Here is an 18,726-nt window from a genome sequence, read left to right on the forward strand (position 1 = left end):
GAATAATCCAGATTGACAAATGCACATGATTCATATAGGTGAGTAGTAGGAAATAGAATTAGAAGAAAGGTATGATCACTTGACAGAGAGCTGCAGTTGCCAGACTAAGACATTCATAATTTATTTTGTCGGCAGTGAGGAGCCATTGAAAGTTTTTGAGCAGGGGAGGAATGTGATCAAAGCTGTGCTATGGCAAGATTGTTCTGACAGGTCAAGGGAGAAGAGGACAGGGTCCATAGGAAGGAAATTGATTAGAAAGTCATTGCTATATACAGGAATGTGGTGCTGAAGGCCTAGTTCAGGGTGCTGGGATTCAGAATGGAAAGGAAGTGAGCATTTTGTAGAGGGGAGTCTCATGGCCCAAGCTGGCATGATTACAGGGGTACCAAGATCCTCCCCCACTGTCCTTTTTGTTCCAGATCACACATCCACATTGCACACTTAGTTCAGATAAGGAACACTTAGTATTCTCCCTGGTTACAAAGTTTGGAAGCAACAGATAAGAAAACTCAGGCATGTAGAGCTGGTGAATGAGGAGGACTTAGACCTTTCTTCATGATCAGACTTTTGCTAATGAAGTGTTGTTTGTGGTTCTGGTCTTGCTGTAGGAAGGACTGACACTAGATAGGAAAAAAAAAATTTTTTTCCCTCTTATTCTGGTAGCTTAAGTTGAGGTACCTCCTATCCTGGCCTTCCTGATAACTGGAAGAGAAAGAGAGAGTGGAAGTGCTGCTCTGTACCAGGCACTGTGTTGTCAACACTGCTCTTTGGACTTGGGTGCAAGCTGATGGTGATACCATAACAGAGTCCCTTAGCTTGGGATCTCTGATTTCCAGAACTCAGGTCTGAGGTCTGATGCTGCCCTCACCTCTTCCTCCATCTGCACACGCAATCAGATGCTGCTGCTTTGGACACTATGATGTCATTTGCCTTGGAAATGGGTGTCAGCTGTCCATGTTGACTATAGGTTCTAGAGCTGGCTGGACATGAGCAGGCCCTGGGGTGAGGTGCTACTCTGGCATTAGAAGATCCTCTGTTTATTTTTCTCTGCAACCATTCAGTGAGGAGAGGTCAGAATCCATTTTTTAGACCCATTTCAGGTACTGGTAAGACTTGCTAATTTTAAAAAGTATGTTAAAACTAGCAAGAGAGGGGCACCTGGGTGGCTCAGTGGGTTAAGCCGCTGCCTTCGGCTCAGGTCATGATCTCAGGGTCCTGGGATCGAGTCCCGCATCGGGCTCTCTGCTCAGCAGGGAGCCTGCTTCCCTCTCTCTCTCTCTCTGCCTGCCTCTCCATCTACTTGTGATTTCTCTCTGTCAAATAAATAAATAAAATCTTTAAAAAAAAAAAAAAAAACCTAGCAAGAGAGGACCCTATTCCCCTCTACTTCTTCCTGTGCCCTCTGCCTTCTACCTTGGTTCCTAGACCTATCCCTGATGCTGCCATGAAGGCCTGGGGACTACCCCAGGTGCTTTTCCACAAACTGCACCATTCTGATGGTTTGGGAGAACTCGAACTCCCTCCTCAGGTCACGAGAGTTTCTGGAACCAGGCAGGCAGACATAGGTTTAAATACTGGGTCTTCCACTCACTACTTAACCTGATTTCTTCATCTGAAAAATGGAGATAATGCCTGTCCTTCATGAAGCTGTCAAGGGTAAGGGGCGCCTGGCTGGCTCCGTCAGTGGAGCATGCAACTCTTGATCTTGAGGTGAGGAGTTCAAGCCACGCGTTGGGCATAGAGCTTACTTTAAAAAATAAAAAAATAAAAAAAGTTGTCAAGGGTATTAAATGAAACAATCTTAGAATCTTGTAAATTGCCTAGCACAGTTCTTGGCCGAGTACACATTCAGTGAATGGCTGTTGTTACAGCTGTAGATTCTCTTTTTGCACAAGACCTTTCACACCCCATGGGTCTGGATATTCTTAGGATATCTCTTAGGAGAGCTTTAATAGGCAGACTCCGAACCCCCGGCTCCATGTCTGTTGAGTGAGAATCATAGGGTAAGGACTGATAACTGAGAAAGACTTGTTAAACCCTCTGAGTAATTCTGTTGGTAGGCCAGGACTGAGAACCTTTGTTCTCTAGTCTTCAGGGGTTTATGGCCAGAGGATCTCTAAGGTCACCTCCTCCCAAGCTGGGGCAGATTTACCTTCCTAGAAGCTGAGGCTATTTTAATCCCAACCTAGAGAATTTGGCTCAGCTCCAGCTCATGCTGAACTCTAAGCTTGGGAGCCCAGTTTTTCGGTCATTTTGGAAGTTACTTGTCTCTGGAAGCCTTCGTGGCATAGAGGGTAGAACTATAAATCAGCCAGACAGGATGGAGGCCAGGAGCAGCATGGAGAGGCAGGATCTGTCCTGCAGTCTTGTCGTGGCCGTCGTGTCCCTTCCTGCCTCCGACCAGATGGCACTTTGGACTCTGAAGGAGCAGGAGTGATTGAGCTTGGGCACGGTACCCACATCTCCCCTCCCCCTCCCCAGGCCAGGCACTGGGTCCCTGCCCAGCTGGCGAAGTCCATGCACAAAGCCTGCTGGCCTTGGGCTTTCTCTGTGGCTTTTTTATAAGCGGCAATTGTCAGAATCTGGTGGCGAATCTGCTCTGTGAGATTAGAGTGTAGTGCGTGGGTAAGAGACAAGCATAGTTATTCTTAACCTGCAGGAAGGGAGGGGAAGGCGGAGAGTGCTCTGCCATGGACAGGTCTGTGACATGCTTGTTTATAGAAATAGCAAGCCCATGGTTTGGCTGGAATGATTTACAATTCAAGTATTTATAGCTTGTGTTAGTGGGATTGAGAAGTGGGGAAAGGGAGAGGGGGAAGAAAGGAACTGGGGGCAACAAAACCAGAGGTCACCTTCCTCCCAGTTGCTGGGTTTCTTTACCACTTTGAGGTCAACTCAGTCCTAGATGACCCAGGCCTTTTGTGGCTCTGGCCTCTTTGTTCTCGTCCTTAAGGGAGCAGCTGCCAACTTGCCCTTGCAGACTCACTGGAGTGGACCCTCATGCTGAGCAAGGAAGGGCAACTCCATGTCACTTCTATCGCAGACTCCAACAAGAAGCCCTTCGCTAGGAGAGCCATTGTATTAGCTCCACAGGCTGGATCTTTCATTGCCTGGTGCCTCTACTTTAGCCTGTGGACTGAGCCGATCTAGGGCCCTAATGGAGAGACCCTCCCCAGGCTTCCCGGGATCACGTGTTTAGGAGTCTGGGACTACTTGGAACCTTGTGCTCTGCTGACTGTGTTGCAGATGGTTCTGGACTCTGGAGAGTCCTTTTCTTGCCTCCTTCACTTCTTTTTGGCACTTACATCAACTCCCTCTCCTTTCTGGGTGCTCTCCCCTTCACTGACTTCCTGGGTCTCCTCCTCTCTTTCTAATTGCCTGGCATCTCATCTTCTCCATACTCTAAAAATAGTTACTCTGCACGATTCTTTCCTCAGCCTCTCCCCCCCACCCCCTCCATCTTCTACTGTACTTTCAGTGGTGGTTTTCACCTCCATGCAAATAATTCTCGGATACCTATTTCGAGCCCTGACCTCTTTCCCAGGCATTTAATTCCATGTTTATGTTGCTAAAGTGCATATTCTGTGGTTCCTATTGAATATCCCGGAAATGTTTTGGATTCAGCATGCCTAAAACAGACATCACTGGCTCCCATCCTTCCTCCTTTGTCCAGACCCAGGTCTGCATTCTGATCCTGCACCATTTCTTTTCATGTTCTCTATCTCTGAGTTTAAAAATTTTGAGTCTTCTGCCTTCTTTCTCCACAGTTGTCAAGTGCCCAGTCTTGCTGATTCTATTTGCCTTGTTACTTTTGAACCCATCATGTCTTTTCTGCTCTCATTTCTTCATGCTGGTCTAAATCCTCATTACTTCTCACCTGAACTGTTGTAACAGCCTCCTGATTGGGCTCCCTGCTTGTGTTGTTTTTCTCACATATGTCATCACCAAAACATAGCTTTGACTGAGTCTCCAGCTTGAAATCCTTCAGTGGCTTCCCAGAGCCTACAGATGACCCTACTTCGTTTGGCATTCAAGGCTCTTCCTGGTCTGGTTGCAAGTCTGCCTCTCCCGACTTACTCTCCTAACACTGTCTGCATTCACCATTGCTCACCTGCTCTGTCATTTCCTTCTGCCAAGCTTTAGTTCATGCAGCTGCTTCTACTGAGAATTCCTTCTTTCTGTATTTCCACCTGTTAAGATCCTATCCTTATGGCAAGGCCCAGGTCAAATACCATCTCGACCTCCAAGAAAGCCTCTTTGGTTTTCCTTTCCTGATCCTGTTCAGAAATCATTTCTCTTCCTCCTCTTTGAGCACTTTGTATCTTTCTTATGACGCTTATCACATACTGGGGGTTGCTTTGTAATATATCATGAATTTTCCCTGATGGATTTTTTAAAAGATTATTTATTTATTTATTTGACAGACAGAGATCACAACTAGGCAGAGCAGCAGGCAGAGAGAGAGAGAGAGAGAGAGAGTGGGAAGCAGGCTCCCTGATGAACAGAGATCCCAATGTGGGACTAGATTCCAGGACCCTTGGATCATGACCTGAGCTGAAGGCAGAGGCTTTAACCCACTGAGGCACCCAGGCACTTCTCCCTGATGGATTTTGAGAATAGAGGGTAGAGTTTGTGTATTCTTCATCTTAGGATCTCCTATAACATCCTGGTGATTTTCAAACTTCTTTGAGGATGACCCACATTAAGAGATACATTTTATATTGTAACCCAGAATACACCCCTCCCAACAGAAGTTTCATGGTCAATGCATACTGTCACTACATGCTGTGAGATCTGTTTTGTGTTCTGCTGTATTTATTCACTACCCACTAAATCAGTCAATTTCAGGTCCCATTAATAAGCTACAATCTGCACATTTGGAAAATATTATTCTACCTGGTATAAGCAAGTTGTCCTGTCTATTGCCCCTTGGCCACCTGTTTTTTCCATCTCCTTTAATGAGAGCCAGAAGAGCACTTAAACAGTTGGCTTTATAGTCTTTCCTTCTCTCTTAGGATTAGGCTATTATGAAGTTATCCCTTTATCTCATTAAGGTGAGGGATGATTTTGCTTTCCTTCTTTCTCTCAGGAGGGTACGGTACTGCTCTGCCAAGTGCGTGCTGGGAGGGGTGGCTATTCAAGGCCTCCCTCGAAGTTTGTCTGTAGTAATTTCTGCCCTCCTGCGTCCTCGCTTCTGGGGACAGATGATACCCCCTCTCAGGCTGGTGTAGGCTTTCCTCCATCTCAACACTCCCCATCTGCCAAAGCAAAGGCTGGGTCACGCCTTGAGCATTTTCTCTGCTTCTGGGCTTTCGGATGTGGAGGAGATCATTGTAGAGTCTGATGTGGGTGCTCTCTTCTTCTGTTTCCACATGTGCATGAAGTGATGTTCTAGAACTGTGTGGCTGTATCAGGGTGCCAGCTGCCTATAGTGGCTGTGTCCCAAGTCACTGGCCATAATCAGTTACCTGGATTGGTTGTCTTTTCAGCTAGGTTTCATTGGCATGCAGGCAGTGAGGGTTTATGACTTACTTTCCTTTCAGTACCTTGGGCCCCATCCCAGACTTTGAGGACAGCTCTTTTCTCACAGGATCTCTTCCCTGCCTCAGTTTCCTCAACAATGCTTGAGACCAGTACTCGCACACTGGTGGGCTTGCTTCCTTATGTGGAAAAATGCTATCTTATTCAGGACAGGTTAGGTGTTTGGTTCTCAAAGTATGGGCTGGGAATTCCTGGGTCCCCTTTTAGGGCATCTGTGGGATCCCTCCCTTTTCCAGTTGCATATCCAAATGGGCCAGATTTTCTTCATCTTCAACTAGCATGACATATCACAACAGATTGAATGGAGATGCTGATAGGAGAATCCAGCTGTTTACTGGGAAGCTGGACATTGAAGAGACTTGCAAAAATGTTAAATAATGCTATTCTTCTCACTGAAATTTTTTTTGATTTGGAAGATAGAGTTATCCTTAATAAAAATATTAACAGGTATGGATTTATTATTATTTTAAAGTGAATTAACAAATATTTTAAACTATTTCTATTGTAACTTCTAATACGCTGATACAAATAAAAGCTCTTTGGTGTCCTTGGTAATTTCTAAGAGTGTAAAGAAACCAAAGAGTGTAAGAGACCAAAAAGTATGAAAATTGCCAGGTTATGTCATGCTGTGGTAACAAAATCACCTCAAAATCTTCCTGACTTAACAGATAGTTTATTTCTTGCTCATGCTCATATTCACTATGGGTCAGCACAGGGGCTCTGTTCATCAAAGTTACTCAGGGACCCAGGCTGAGGGAGCGCTCTCTCATTATCTGCTGCCATGCTTAGCAGTCAGGAGAAGGGATAGTGATTGTCGAAAGCTTCCACTGAAAATGGCATGTCAGAGCATCATAAAAACGTGCAGTCTTAGAAGCACATAAGTGAGAAACCTAATCAAACAGAAACTCATATTCTTGAGTTCTTTGTACCCTTTCCCCCAACATTGTTGGGTCAGTGAGTATCCAAAAGCCATTGCTTACGGGTGAAAAGAGAACCAAGGGTATGAATTCCAGAAGGATGTTGTTCATGAGGTACTGAGCCCCATGGCACGTCCTAGACCATTATCTTTTCTTTAACAATGACTGTGCAATATTTAAGACATACAGTAAAGATATAGAATGAACAACTGTCTGCCTACTCTCAGCTTAAGAAACAAAATGGTCCCTGTACCATTAAGCTCCCTCTGTGCTCACCCTTACCTGGGCAGTAAGATGGACAGTAAGTGTGTGGATGGAAATGTAATCAGTGTAGGGTCACTACCTGAATCGAAGTGCTATGAAGAAAGATAAAACAGGGTAAGTTAGGTATAGAATGGTAACAACGAAGTGAGTCTGGAAAGCCTTCTCTAAGGAGGAGACCTTTGAGCAAAAACCTGAGGGGAGTAGCTCTGTGAACAGCTGAGGGAAGAGCATTTTAATTGAAGGAAGAGTATACGCAGGACCTGAAGCTCGAATCTGCTTGAGGTGCTTGAGGCAGCTGAGGTGGAGGAAGAGGCGGAGAGTGGAGGAAATGAGGTCAGAGAGGGAGCCAGAGGCCAGATGATTTAGGGCTTTGTAAACAGGGTAAAGTGTTTGAATTTGAACTGAAAGATGGGAAGCCTGTGGAGGGTTTTGAGCTGAGTAATAACATGATCTCATATATATTTAAAAAAAAAAAATTCACTCTGGTGGTGCCTGGGTGGCTCATTCAGTCAAGCGTCTGCCTTTGGCTCAGGTCATGAGCCCAGGGTCCTGGGACTGAGCCCTACCTCGGGCTCCCTGCTCAGCGGGGGCCTGCTTCTCTCTCTGCCTGCTGCTCCCCCTGCTTGTAGTTTCTCTCTGCCTGTCAAATAAATAAAATCTTAAAAAATAAACAGAACAACAACCACCCCACTGTGGCCTGTCATGTTGAGAAGAATACTCTAGGGGCCAAGGTCGGAAGCAGGGAGAACACATGGGAATGATAGTCCAAGTGGGAGATAACAGCAGCCTGAACTCAGTGGGGTGTTGCTGAATGTTTACAGGCTCTCCCTGGGGACAAAAAAAGAGCCCTGATTTGTAGCATTTGCTGATTTCCACGGTGTAAGTACTCCCACTGTGGTGATTTCGGGCTCCCAGTGTGCCGCCCCCCAATGAGGAGGTGGGAAGACAAGGGCACTGTCCGCTGTCCTAAGCTCGTGGAAGCTGGCTCAGGCACCCCGCTGCTTGAACTTGGGTGTTCAGCTGCCGGTGTGTTTTCAGGGGGCATTCATTTTCTACGGTAGATGGAAGCTGTATCACCTTTTCAGAAGGAGGGGATATGGAGGTTATGATGGGGAGAGAGTCCATTTATAATTTCCATCATGCTGGGCCCTTTCAAAATAAGCCTAGATGTTGGAGGCCTCACAGGAGCTTTGGACTCTCTCAGATCCTTTGAAAGTGGAATTCAGCCCAAAACCTCCCTGCAAACAGGAAGCTGGTTTGAGTTAGAACATAAAATAAAAACCAGCTGATGCCCCTGAATGTTTTTCCCTTGCTCCTCCCACTCCGCAGAGCCAAAGGAAACTGCCTTTTTTTGTCTTTGGATAGTTGTTCAGAAAGTTAGAAAAAAGCCAAAACCCATAAATCCTTTGAAAATAAGCCAAGTTTGGAGCCCAGGCAAACTTCTGCCCATGGGGTTTCCTAGCCCGGATGTCTGTCCCACCGCCAAGAGTCCTAGGAGGAAAGGGCCCGAGGAACACAAAAGTTGCTAGACATCGGAGCCTGGAACCCAGGCCCAGCAAGGAAAAGGTGGTCTGCAGCAGTTTCTCAAACTGGAACTTCCAGCCCATTTGTAGGCCATGAAATCAATACCCTGGGCTGTAACCAGTATCATTTTTTTAATGAAATAGAATGTGATAGAAAATCAAGTATATCACATGTGATCAGGGAAGTATTGTTCTGTGAAACTTTTATTTCAGTGTGTGTGCACACGCACACATGTACATGGATCTATATACCTGGTCATGATAGAGACTTATAAACTGTCTTGCTTACTGCGGGTCATGGTCAAAAACGTTTGGTGAACACTGGCCTTAAAGGTAGGAGTAACTGACATCTCCTTCCTGCTTTTGCTTGCTGTTGAAAAGTCCAAGCTAGTTTGAGAATGAATCTTTTATGGAACTCTATCATCTGTCCCCAAAACACCTACCCAGACTACTGGCAGAGGGAAGGAGAGCTGAGAACAGGCAGACTGGTCTAATTCTTTGGGACCAAAGCCATAGCATTAAGTGAGGGACTGATACAAATTTGAATCCAAAGGATTTACCTGAAATGATTCGCTGGAAAGGAATAGGACTTGAGCAGCCTTTTAGCTCACTGCCCCTGATTCTGTGACCTTTCCCATCTATGTGGGTGATGCTGGCCTTGGGTTCTTCTCTCTCTTTCTGTTCTGTCTGCAGCAGGCAGTTGGTGCAGCAGGAACGTTCCCGAGTGCCCTCCCTCTGGGATAGCTGGAGATCACAGTGCCAGGATGGGGAGTGGTGCATTGAGCTGAGCTTTTCCCCAGACTTCCACGGGGGTGTTTTGTGCTCCCTACCCAGTGTGCCTGGTACTCAGACCTTTCAGCATGCTCACTGGGTGCCAAGGCATTATGCAGTGAAGAAAAAGTGAGGAAGGAGGCATAAGTTAGGGCAAACTCTCAAGAACACAGGTACAGTTAGTTTATCCCACACTAGGCTTAGTGGCTCAGGTAGGCCCCACGGTTACTGACAAGTCCAGTGCTTGTCAGAAGGCTGTGGGTTGGCTGTGGGACTAACCTGCCTCTGTCAGTGAGTAGACACAAGTTGCAATTACTGGTCCACATCCCCCAGGGAGCTCAGAAGACTCTTGGGGGCCTTCCTGGAGGAATAGGTTTTAACTATCATGTCCCGGGGGGTTATTTTGGTCTTTGGCCACCAAAGGGCATTTCTTTCTAACCTAATTCAAGCTAAAATGGTCCTTGGAGATAAGAATTTAAACCAGCCCTCTAGAAGGACTTTGAATTCTCCAGCTGGAACAGTAAGAGAGGAGAGATCCTAACCACCCTAACTGAATCTCGGTTTTCCTTCCCTATTTTTTTAAAAATAAAAAATATATATATTTATTTATTTGTCAGAGAGAGAGGCAGGCAGAGGGAGAAGCAGGCTTCTTGAGGCTTCCCTGAGCAGGGAGCGTGATGCGGGACTCAGTCTCAGGACCCTGGGATCATGACCTGAGCCGAAGGCAAGTGCTTAACCCACTGAGCCACCAAGCATCCCGTTTGGATTTCCCCTCTAGACACTGGCCTGGACTAGGAGTAGACCACCCTGCTACAGACTTAATACTCCTGAAGTGTTTCTGATTCACATCACCCTCCTAGGGCCTCCGAGGCTCTTAGCAGAGTACACTGTAGCCTATTTACATGACCTTTCCGCATTCAGATGCCTCTTTCTCTGAGCCAACAGAGAGACCAAGGACATCTCTGAGCAGGGCCAGTACAGGGAGTTCAGACAGTACTAGAGGGCGGCCCTCTATCAAGCAAGATGTTCTGACAGTGAGGTGGAGTGAGAAGAGGTTCCAGGGCATTTTGAATCTCTCATGGGATCATCTAGCAGAAAAGCCAGTGAGCTAATTTGAGGTTAGTTCAGTGTACGCCCTAGGGCTGAGCGTCCAGTGTTGGGTAACAATATTGTTGGTGAGAGTGATGGTGAATGTCGCATATGGCCATGTCCTCAGAATCTCTGAGCACGTTACACATGTTTCCCTTTCATCTCTGTGGGAGTGGGGCTTAATAATAATAATTAGAGTACCCTGAGCATCTGTGCTTGGCAAAACACAGCATCAAGTCATGTTTCTGTCTCCTAGGCTCATAGTCTGTATGAACTGGTGGATGTTTGAGGTGGGTAGAGTTCTCTGGTGGAGGAGAGAAACGTGATGGGATGCAAAGATCAGAGATATTATGAGTCACCTAATTAATACCTCACATTCCTCTGACTCTTGGTAGATCAGAGCAGCCTTTCTTTCATGCCTGCCAAGGCACGAAGATCAGTGACTTCTCCTGACTCTCAGAGACCCAAGAGGCCAGTCTGGGGACCGTAGGCTTTATCTTGTAAACGGAGACTTCCCTCGATCTGGGGGAATGCTTTTTCCCCTGTGGCTATGAGCTGAGCTTTAATTCTTCATTTTCTTTCCCAGGGTCCCCACAGATTGAGCCCTGTTAAAACCCTGCGACGCACACTGGCTTTTCCCCCATGTGACCAAGGGACATGTGGCCTGGACAGACCCTGGAGAAGTCAGTAGCCCTATTCTGAAGAAAGTAGTCAGTGTTTGCTAGGTGACCGTGTGTACCTTCAGCACCTCCTTCCCAACCCCGTTCCATATGTCACTTCTCTGTCTTGCTCTGACAGGTGACCTTGGAGAAGGTTCTTGGAATAACAGTGTCTGGAGGCAGAGGACTTGCCTGTGACCCTCGATCGGGTTTAGTTGCCTACCCGGCAGGGTAAGTACATTGGAAGAAGGCTTACTGCATGGGAGTTTATAACCATGCTAAACCAGTTGGGGTGGGCAAGGGTTTTTTGGTTTTCTCCGGGAGATCTGTCCAGGTGAATGTTTTGGTACCTTTTCTGTAAAGGAGATAACAGGGCCAGGTCAAGGCTCTTTGTGGAATGTTGTCCTTGTTGCCATCTGCCCAGTACATAGAGAGTCACACTTGATATTACACACAGTTCCCATCACCATCTTTTTTTTTTTTTTTTTTAAGATTTTATTTGTTTATTTGACAGACAGAGATCTACAAGTAGGCAGAGAGGTAGGGAGAGAGAGAGGAGGAAGCAGGCTCCCCGCTGAGCAGAGAGCCTGCTGCGGGGCTCGAGCCCAGGACCCTGGGATCATGACCCAAGCCGAAGGCAGAGGCTTTAACCCACTGAGCCACCCACGTGCCCCCCATCACCATCTTTAATATCTACCTTGTAGTCACTTTCTCATGTACCACACAGTTTGCCCATTTAAAATGTACAACTCCATGTTTGGTGCCACCATCACCACAGTTCATCTTCAAACATTTTCGTCACTCCGAAAGAGAAGCCCCATACCCATTAGCAATTAGTCCCCATTCTCCCCTAACCCCAAGACCCCCAGCCCCAGGTAACCACTAACGCACTTCCTGTCTCTATAGATTTATCTGTTCTGGACATTTCCTGTAAGTGGAATCATTCCATTTAAGTAGAATATCTGGCCTTTTGTGAGGCTTTTTCCCCTGAGCATCATGTTTTTAATGTTCATACATGTCATGTTGGGTATCAGTACTTTGTTTCTTTTTTTTTTTTAAGATTTTTATTTATTTATTTATTTGACAGAGAGAGATCACAAGTAGGCAGAGAGGCAGGCAGAGAGAGAGGAAGGGAAGCAGGCTCCCTGCTGAGCAGAGAGCCCGATGCGGGACTCGATCCCAGGACCCTGAGATCATGACCTGAGCCGAAGGCAGCGGCTTAACCCACTGAGCCACCGAGGCGCCCCGAGTACTTTGTTTCTTTTTATGGCTGGAAAATATTCCATTATGTGGATGTCCCATACTTCCTCTAATCATCAGTTGATGGGCTTTTGGGTTGTTTCCACTTTCCAGCTACTTTTAGGAAAAATACCAGGTGCCTGGGTGGCTCAGTTGGTTAAGCATCTATCTTCAGTTCAGGACATGAGCCCAGGGTCCTGGGATCGAGTCCCACGTCAGGGGGGACTACTCGAGGGGGGTCTGCTTCTCCCATTGCCTCTGCCCTTCCCCGCTGCTCGTACCTTCACTCTCTCTCCATCAGACAAATAAATAAATAAAATCTTAAAAAAAAAAAAAAGAAAGAAAGAAAGAAAAATACTGCTTTGAACATTTGCCTACTCTCCTCACTTGGAGAGATGTCAGTGCCGTGGAAGAAAAGCAGGGTTTCTGGGGCCGGTGTTCCTCTGTCCCTTGCTGCCTTTTCACTCCTCTGCTCCTGCAGATGAGAAACCCCTCAGCCACAGTTTCTTTAGGCTCTTGCAAAAGTGTTTCCTCGGGAGGCTTGGTGCCCTTGCTGTTTCTGGTTCTCTCTGTCAACCTCCGTACCTTGCTGCTGGGCACGGGAGCCCAGAAATGGGAAGGCCACCCTGCTCCACTTGTCCTCCCCCACTGTCAGCTCAGGAGTGCCCACTTTCCCAGTGTGAGTTCCACAGCGACTCTTGTAGTTTTTATACAAGTATATGATTTCTCTTAGTTTGATCATCCCATCCAAAATCTGCCTTTGTCAACAACTTGTTTTGTGCCAGGCCCTTTGCTAAGCACTTTGTGAGGCGAACGTGATAACCACTACACTACGGAAACATGCTAAGCACTTTGTAAGGAATGATTTCATTTACTACCCAGAGCAACCCTGGGTAGTGAGGTTGGTACTACTACTATCCCATTTAGAGCAGAAGCTAAGATAAAGAGAGGTTAAGCAGCTTGCTCCAGGTCACACAGCTGGTGGGTGTCTACACTGGCATTTCAACCCTAGTAGTCTGGCTATAAAGCTCTCGATCTCAAAATGGTGTGGGCTCGGGGAAGACCTGACTTCCTGCTTATTTTTTTAAAAGCTGGATCTCGAGTAGCTGCCTACCTGCCACACGATTGAGAAGAGCCCAATTTCTGGGCATCTCAGTCTATGCCAGGGAAACTTCTGGGTCTGGGTTCTGGGGCCAGTGCCTCTCCTGATCTTCCCTTTGGCATCTGATGTCTGTGGTGGGGGTACTGTGAGAGCTGCGCCAGCTTTCCTCTGCGGAGGCTGGGCTGGCCTCCTTCTCCCCTTACAGAAGCAAGCTGATGAATGACCTCTGTTGCTGGGTACCCTGTGCAGCCGGCCTCAGGGGAATTCCACTCGTGCCTGCCTCTGCCTGGGAAAGCTGGGTTCCTTCTTGTTGGAGTTTGGGCCGGGGCTGGATTTGAGATGGGCAGGAAAGACCTGGGCAGCTGCTTGGTCTGTGCTGAGCCCAGTGTGCCTGCCCTCGGGATTGTAGAGCTGTGCTCCCTACCTCTTCTCCCCAACACTCCTGACCCCAGGCCTGGTGCTAAAGGATGTGTGATTCTGTGTGTGACCAGGGCCCATGCTGGCACATGTGTCTGGGAGTCAGTAGCCTTCCAGATGGTATATGGAAGCTTTGTATCTAGTAGGTTCCCTCAGGGTGCTTGGCTTGGGTGAGCCCTGGGCGGTGACATGATCTATTCCTTGACCTTTTGATTTCCTAGGACTTCCAAGTCCTCTCTTTGCAAATGCCCCTTTTTTCTGAGTATTTTTCGTTTTGTTCTGTGCTGGAGGTCCCTATTGTGCTTCTGAGGTGTCTGGGGGCCCCCAAAATCTCTGTGAGCCAAGCAGTCTCTTTCCCTCCCTTCTCTTCTTCTTTTCCTATCTGGGGATCCTAACCCCACCCCCACTCTCTAGTTCCTACTGTGCTTGTTGCTCTAGGAGTGGCTCAGGTATCCTAGAAACAAGAAGAAAAACAAAGCTCAGAAAAGTCTCCTGGAGGCCTAGAGGCAAATATCAAACCAAAACAAAGTTTTTTGAAAGGAAATGAAAACCGCTCCAAGAGGGTGGGGTAGTGGGGGTTGGGGGGATTGTGTGTCAGGCAGAGGTGGGTGATGTCTCTGCAGAGACCCCTCAGTTTTAGTGGCTCCTGCATCTCTTCTCCAGAGCTCCCCCTTTGCTGTTCTCTCTGCAGAAAAGCCTACCCCTCACCTGTCACACTTAGAGTCCCCCCACTCCAGGAGGCCAGGTGGTCCCCAGATAGCCTCTTGGAGGGACTCAGTTTAGTTGCACATCCATAATTGACTTGGGCCCCTCCTGTGGTTGGCTTGGTAGAGGGCTCAGGTGCTGCAGAGCCCAGCATGGCCCCCAGTGCCATGGTGGGGCCCGTCAATTCTGAGAGTGAGCTTCTCTTGACCCCCAGTGCCTCAGTCTGGGGCCTGGGCTAGGGGAATGCTCTGGGCAGAGCCCTCACTGGAGTGAGAGGAGCCCTCTCCAGCAGCCTGGAGGAGACCTCTTCGTCGCCTCGGCTAGGGAGGAGAAAGGCAAACCCAGATTTCCTGAGAAGGCCTTACCGTTCACTCAGCCCATCCTGGAAATCACACTGAGGTTCTCCCAGTTCCAAAGCACTGGGCAAGGTATGAAACCACAGTCTCTCGACCTGAACAGTGTTCTAATGACATTTGAGCTAAGGGCGCATGGAATTAGCTTCTGACTATCTATGGGCAAGCCCTGTGTGGCGGTTTGCCAGGGAGTGCATGGGACTGTGGAGACACTGGGTGGGCCTGAGAGAGGACACCTGGGCTTCGTGCCCTGGTGGATGGGAGTCGTGTGAAGGGGTTCTCACAAGCCTTGGTCCCCTTGGGGGTCTGTCTTCTGGTCGCTCTGTGGGCCTCACATCTGACCCTGAGTCGCCTTAGCTCTTCCTCAGGTGGCTTGGTCCTAGATGCCTTCATTCATTTTTGGTCAGCAGCTATTGTCGAAAGCTGCTCTGGGCCAGGCACTGTTCCTGGCACAGGGTGTACGGCAGCAGGGCAGGAAGCATGGCTGTGCTTTGTGGGGTTTAGATTCAGGAAGGGCAGGCATGCCATAAGCGTGTAAGGCCATAAATGAGCAAGATGACATCAGAGATGGGAAGTGTTCTGAGAAAGTAAAACCAAGTGACGGAGAGGAGGGTAAGTGGCCAGTTGGCGAGGCTGGGGTTGGGGAGGGGGCGGCTTTAGGAGTGGGTGTTTAAGACTCGGGGAGGTCACGTTCAGCTAACGACGTGTGAATGACCAGGAGGAACGAACTCGTGAGGATCTGACTTCCCAGTGGTCCGCGTGGCAGAAGCCGCAGGGACCAAAGTGCCAGGGAGAAGAGGAACTGGGTATCTGTTTGAGGGGCTGAATGGTGGCCGTGGTGGCTACAGTATAATGTGTGGGAGGACGGGGGCCCAGACATTGCATTTTGGCGGGGCCCGTAAGTCTTAGAGTCCACAGAGATTCCCATCTTGTTCCAGAAGGGACCGTGCTTAGAGTCCTCTGGGCAGAGAGAAGTGCTGCCCAGCTCTCCACTGATACCCATGGTACTCTGTCTTCTCTCCTGTTTTTTGTTTATTTGTTTTAAGATTTTATTTATTTGACAGAGACAGCGAGAAAGGGAACGAGAAAGGGAGCGAGAAAGGGAACATAAGCAGGGGGAGTGGGAGAGAGAAAGCAGGCTTCCTGCCACCAGGATCCCGAAGCAGGCCTCCATCTTAGGACCCCAGGATCATGACCCAAGTCAAAGGCAGATGCTTAACCATCAGAGCCACCCAGGTGCCCCATTCTCTCCTGTTTTTGAAGAGGGACTCATAAAATGCCCCAGAAACAGAGATGCCAGTAGGGCCCGTGACCTGGCCTCAAAGGATCACTTATTTGGAAGGTCCCAGATGGCAGGCATTTAAAGAGGACGGCAAACAAGGATGCATTTGGAAACATCTTAGACTCATTGTCTCTTAGAATAATTAAAGCTACATGGTTCCCTTTTGGGAGTGAATCCAGAGGGATGGTTTATAATTCCACACCTGGGTGAGGATCCTGATGAGTCATTAGTGTCCAACAAGTCGTGTCTGGGATGCCACAGTGGGGGCTCCCGTAGTTAACTGCTGATCCCCCGGATTTCACTGTCCTTGTTAGTGGTGGGCCAGAGTCCCCTTCAGGAAAATGGCCAGGAGCACTGTGCTGGTCACTGTGCACACTGTCTTCTTCAGTCCCTGTCACAGTTCTGTGAGGTAGACATTACTCTTCCTGTTTTACAGTTTTACAACTGAGATGCAGAGAAGTTAAGGAATGCGCCCAAGATCACACAGTATGCTAGCACACAGGTCTGCCTTGCCCCAGTTTTCTTGTTCCTTCCATCATCACACTGCCCTCAGGTGTCCATGAGTCCGAAAAGCCTGAGGTAGGCATACCTGCCCTAGGGCCCTAGTTCTCAGTTCTGCTCATCAGGGGGTCCTTGGCTTTGAGATCTGGTGGTTAGTGACTTAGTCGATTATTCCCTCCATCACAGATATTTATTGAGTGAGGGCCTCTCTTCTAGGCCCTGGAGATGTAAACAAAACGGATACAAGTACCACCTGCACAGGGCTGGCAGTCCTAGTGATAAAGACAGATCTCCTCCCTCCCCCAAAGTGAACTTCACAGAATATAAAATGTGTGCTTTAGGAAAAGTATAAGCAATAAACAGTGAAAGGGAATAGGGAATGGGGGTAGGGCATGGGGTTGTAATGTCAAATCGTGCTGGAGGGTGACATGTGAGCAAGGCTTGAAGGACCTCTTGTCCCGTGTGAGTCACCTTCTGTTTTCACCTGGTCTGAAAGGAGAACGGCTAAGGCACAGGGTCTCCGCTTGAACCTTCTGTGTCCTGCTCCCTGTTTGTGCTGCTGTGTCATTGCTCATCCCACGCTTCTTTTGTTTCTGCCTTCTGGGGGATGGAGAGTGGTAGGAGGCAGATCCTGTGAGAATGCCAGGCTCTTGGTGATGGCGGCAAGCCTGGACCTGTCCGGGGAAGGGGCGTGTTGAGGGCTTGGCCCTTCCTGGTTCAGAGGAGCTCCTGGGCAGTGGGCCCAGCACCTGGTGCTGGTGTTCCACCACGTGACTCCCAGGCCGAGGCCCCGGGGGGACAGAGACCTCACTGTCTCCCTGCACCCACAGCCTGGGGTTCTGAATTATGGGACTCAGCCGTTTCGACCAGCCTAGCCATTGTGGTGGTTTGCGGCCAGCAGTGCTGTAAGGGCACACGTGCAGATGCCTGCCTGCTGTCCTGGGCGAGGTCAAGGGCCCGGGAGGCCAAGGCGGAGGGCCAAAGACTGATGCAGGCTGCACCCCGCCCTCCACTCCCTGTAGACTGGGGAGCTTGCTCAGGGTCACAGAAGATGGATGTGGCTCCCACATCAGTGTCGTTGAGCTCTCTTCTCTTGCGAGGACCTCAGCCAGCGGGGCACAGTGGGAACCTTGGATATCTGTGCCAAGTTCTACCCTCCCTTTGGCACCTGCATTACTCTCCCCAGTGGAGCTGTGACCAGGGGTTGGTCTCTTTCTTCCTCTTCCTCTTTATTGGGAGGTTTCCAGATCTGAATAATTAAAAGTAAAAATTTCAGCTTAGGGGTCTATCTCTGTGTGTTCCTCTCCTTTGCACATTTCTCTTCTTTTTTTTTTTTTTTAAAGATTATTTATTTATTTATTTGACAGAGATCACAAGTAGGCAGAGAGGCAGGCAGAGAGAGAGAGAGAGGAGGAAGCAGGATCCCTGCTGAGCAGAGAGCCCGATGCAGGACTCGATCCTAGGACCCTGAGATCATGACCCGAGCCGAAGGCAGCGGCTTAACCCACTGAGCCACCCAGGCACCCTGCACATTTCTCTTCTTTGTGTAACTCCTCTATGCCATGCCTGAGAACTTTCCAGGCTATGCTGGGCAGGGGGGAACAGTGTCGGAGAAGGGAAGGGTTGCCTCACAGCTGGTCATCTCCCTCTCTATCTGTGCTGAATTTTTATATACACACACTGCTCTCCTTCCTCCTTCCCCCATGGAGCTGTACTTATCAGGAGGAGGAAACAAGGTGCTGTGGTCTAGCAAGACTCAGAGTGAGTATGGGGTGATTTGGACAGTGTTTGTTTGTTTGTTTTTTAAAGATTTTATTTATTTATTTGACAGAGAGAGAGATCACAAGTAGGCAGGGAGGCAGGCAGAGGGGGAGGGGAAGCAGGCTCCCCGCAGAGCAGAGAGCCCAACACAGGGCTCAATCCCAGGACCCCAGGATCATGACCCGAGCCGAAGGCAGAGGCCTAACCCACTGAGCCACCCAGGTGTCCCTGGACAGTGTTTTAAGCAGCCTGATGCACCGCCCTTGGAAAGTCACAATGCTGCTTTAGGATGACGGGCTTAAAGGAAAACTCACAAGCATATCATAGAGCCCTCATCACCTACTTTTCCTGGATTTGGAGTGCGGCCGACTGGAATATGTGTGGGGTCAGGTTGAGTCAGAGCAGCTCTCAGCCGAAGCCCTTTGCCATGGTTTTTGTGGAGCTGATGAGAAAGCCGGGTATCCTGTAACTGCTCACGCTGGAAGTCACTGCTGGAGAGATGAGCCTGCAGAGACGGGCCTTCTCAGCAGATCGACCCAGATAACAAGAAAATTAGAAAACATGGTGGCAAGCAGGTGTGTGTTTGTGTGTGTGTGTGATTT

At 48.6% G+C, this 18,726-nt stretch overlaps 1 protein-coding gene across 3 annotated transcripts in view; it reads left to right on the top strand.

The window, feature by feature from the left end:
• The window catches only part of MAPKBP1 (mitogen-activated protein kinase binding protein 1), a 53,000-nt gene that overhangs the window by 13,640 nt on the left and 20,634 nt on the right, over window positions 1-18,726 (top strand). For all 3 annotated transcript variants that reach the window (XM_032343391.1, XM_032343393.1, XM_032343392.1), the window contains exon 2: window positions 10,904-10,995. In XM_032343391.1, the coding sequence (XP_032199282.1) occupies window positions 10,904-10,995 (92 nt within the window). The remainder of the gene's footprint in view (window positions 1-10,903; window positions 10,996-18,726) is intronic.

This window comes from Mustela erminea, chromosome 5 (genome assembly GCF_009829155.1).
Source record: "Mustela erminea isolate mMusErm1 chromosome 5, mMusErm1.Pri, whole genome shotgun sequence".
Taxonomy (NCBI): Eukaryota; Metazoa; Chordata; class Mammalia; order Carnivora; family Mustelidae; genus Mustela; species Mustela erminea.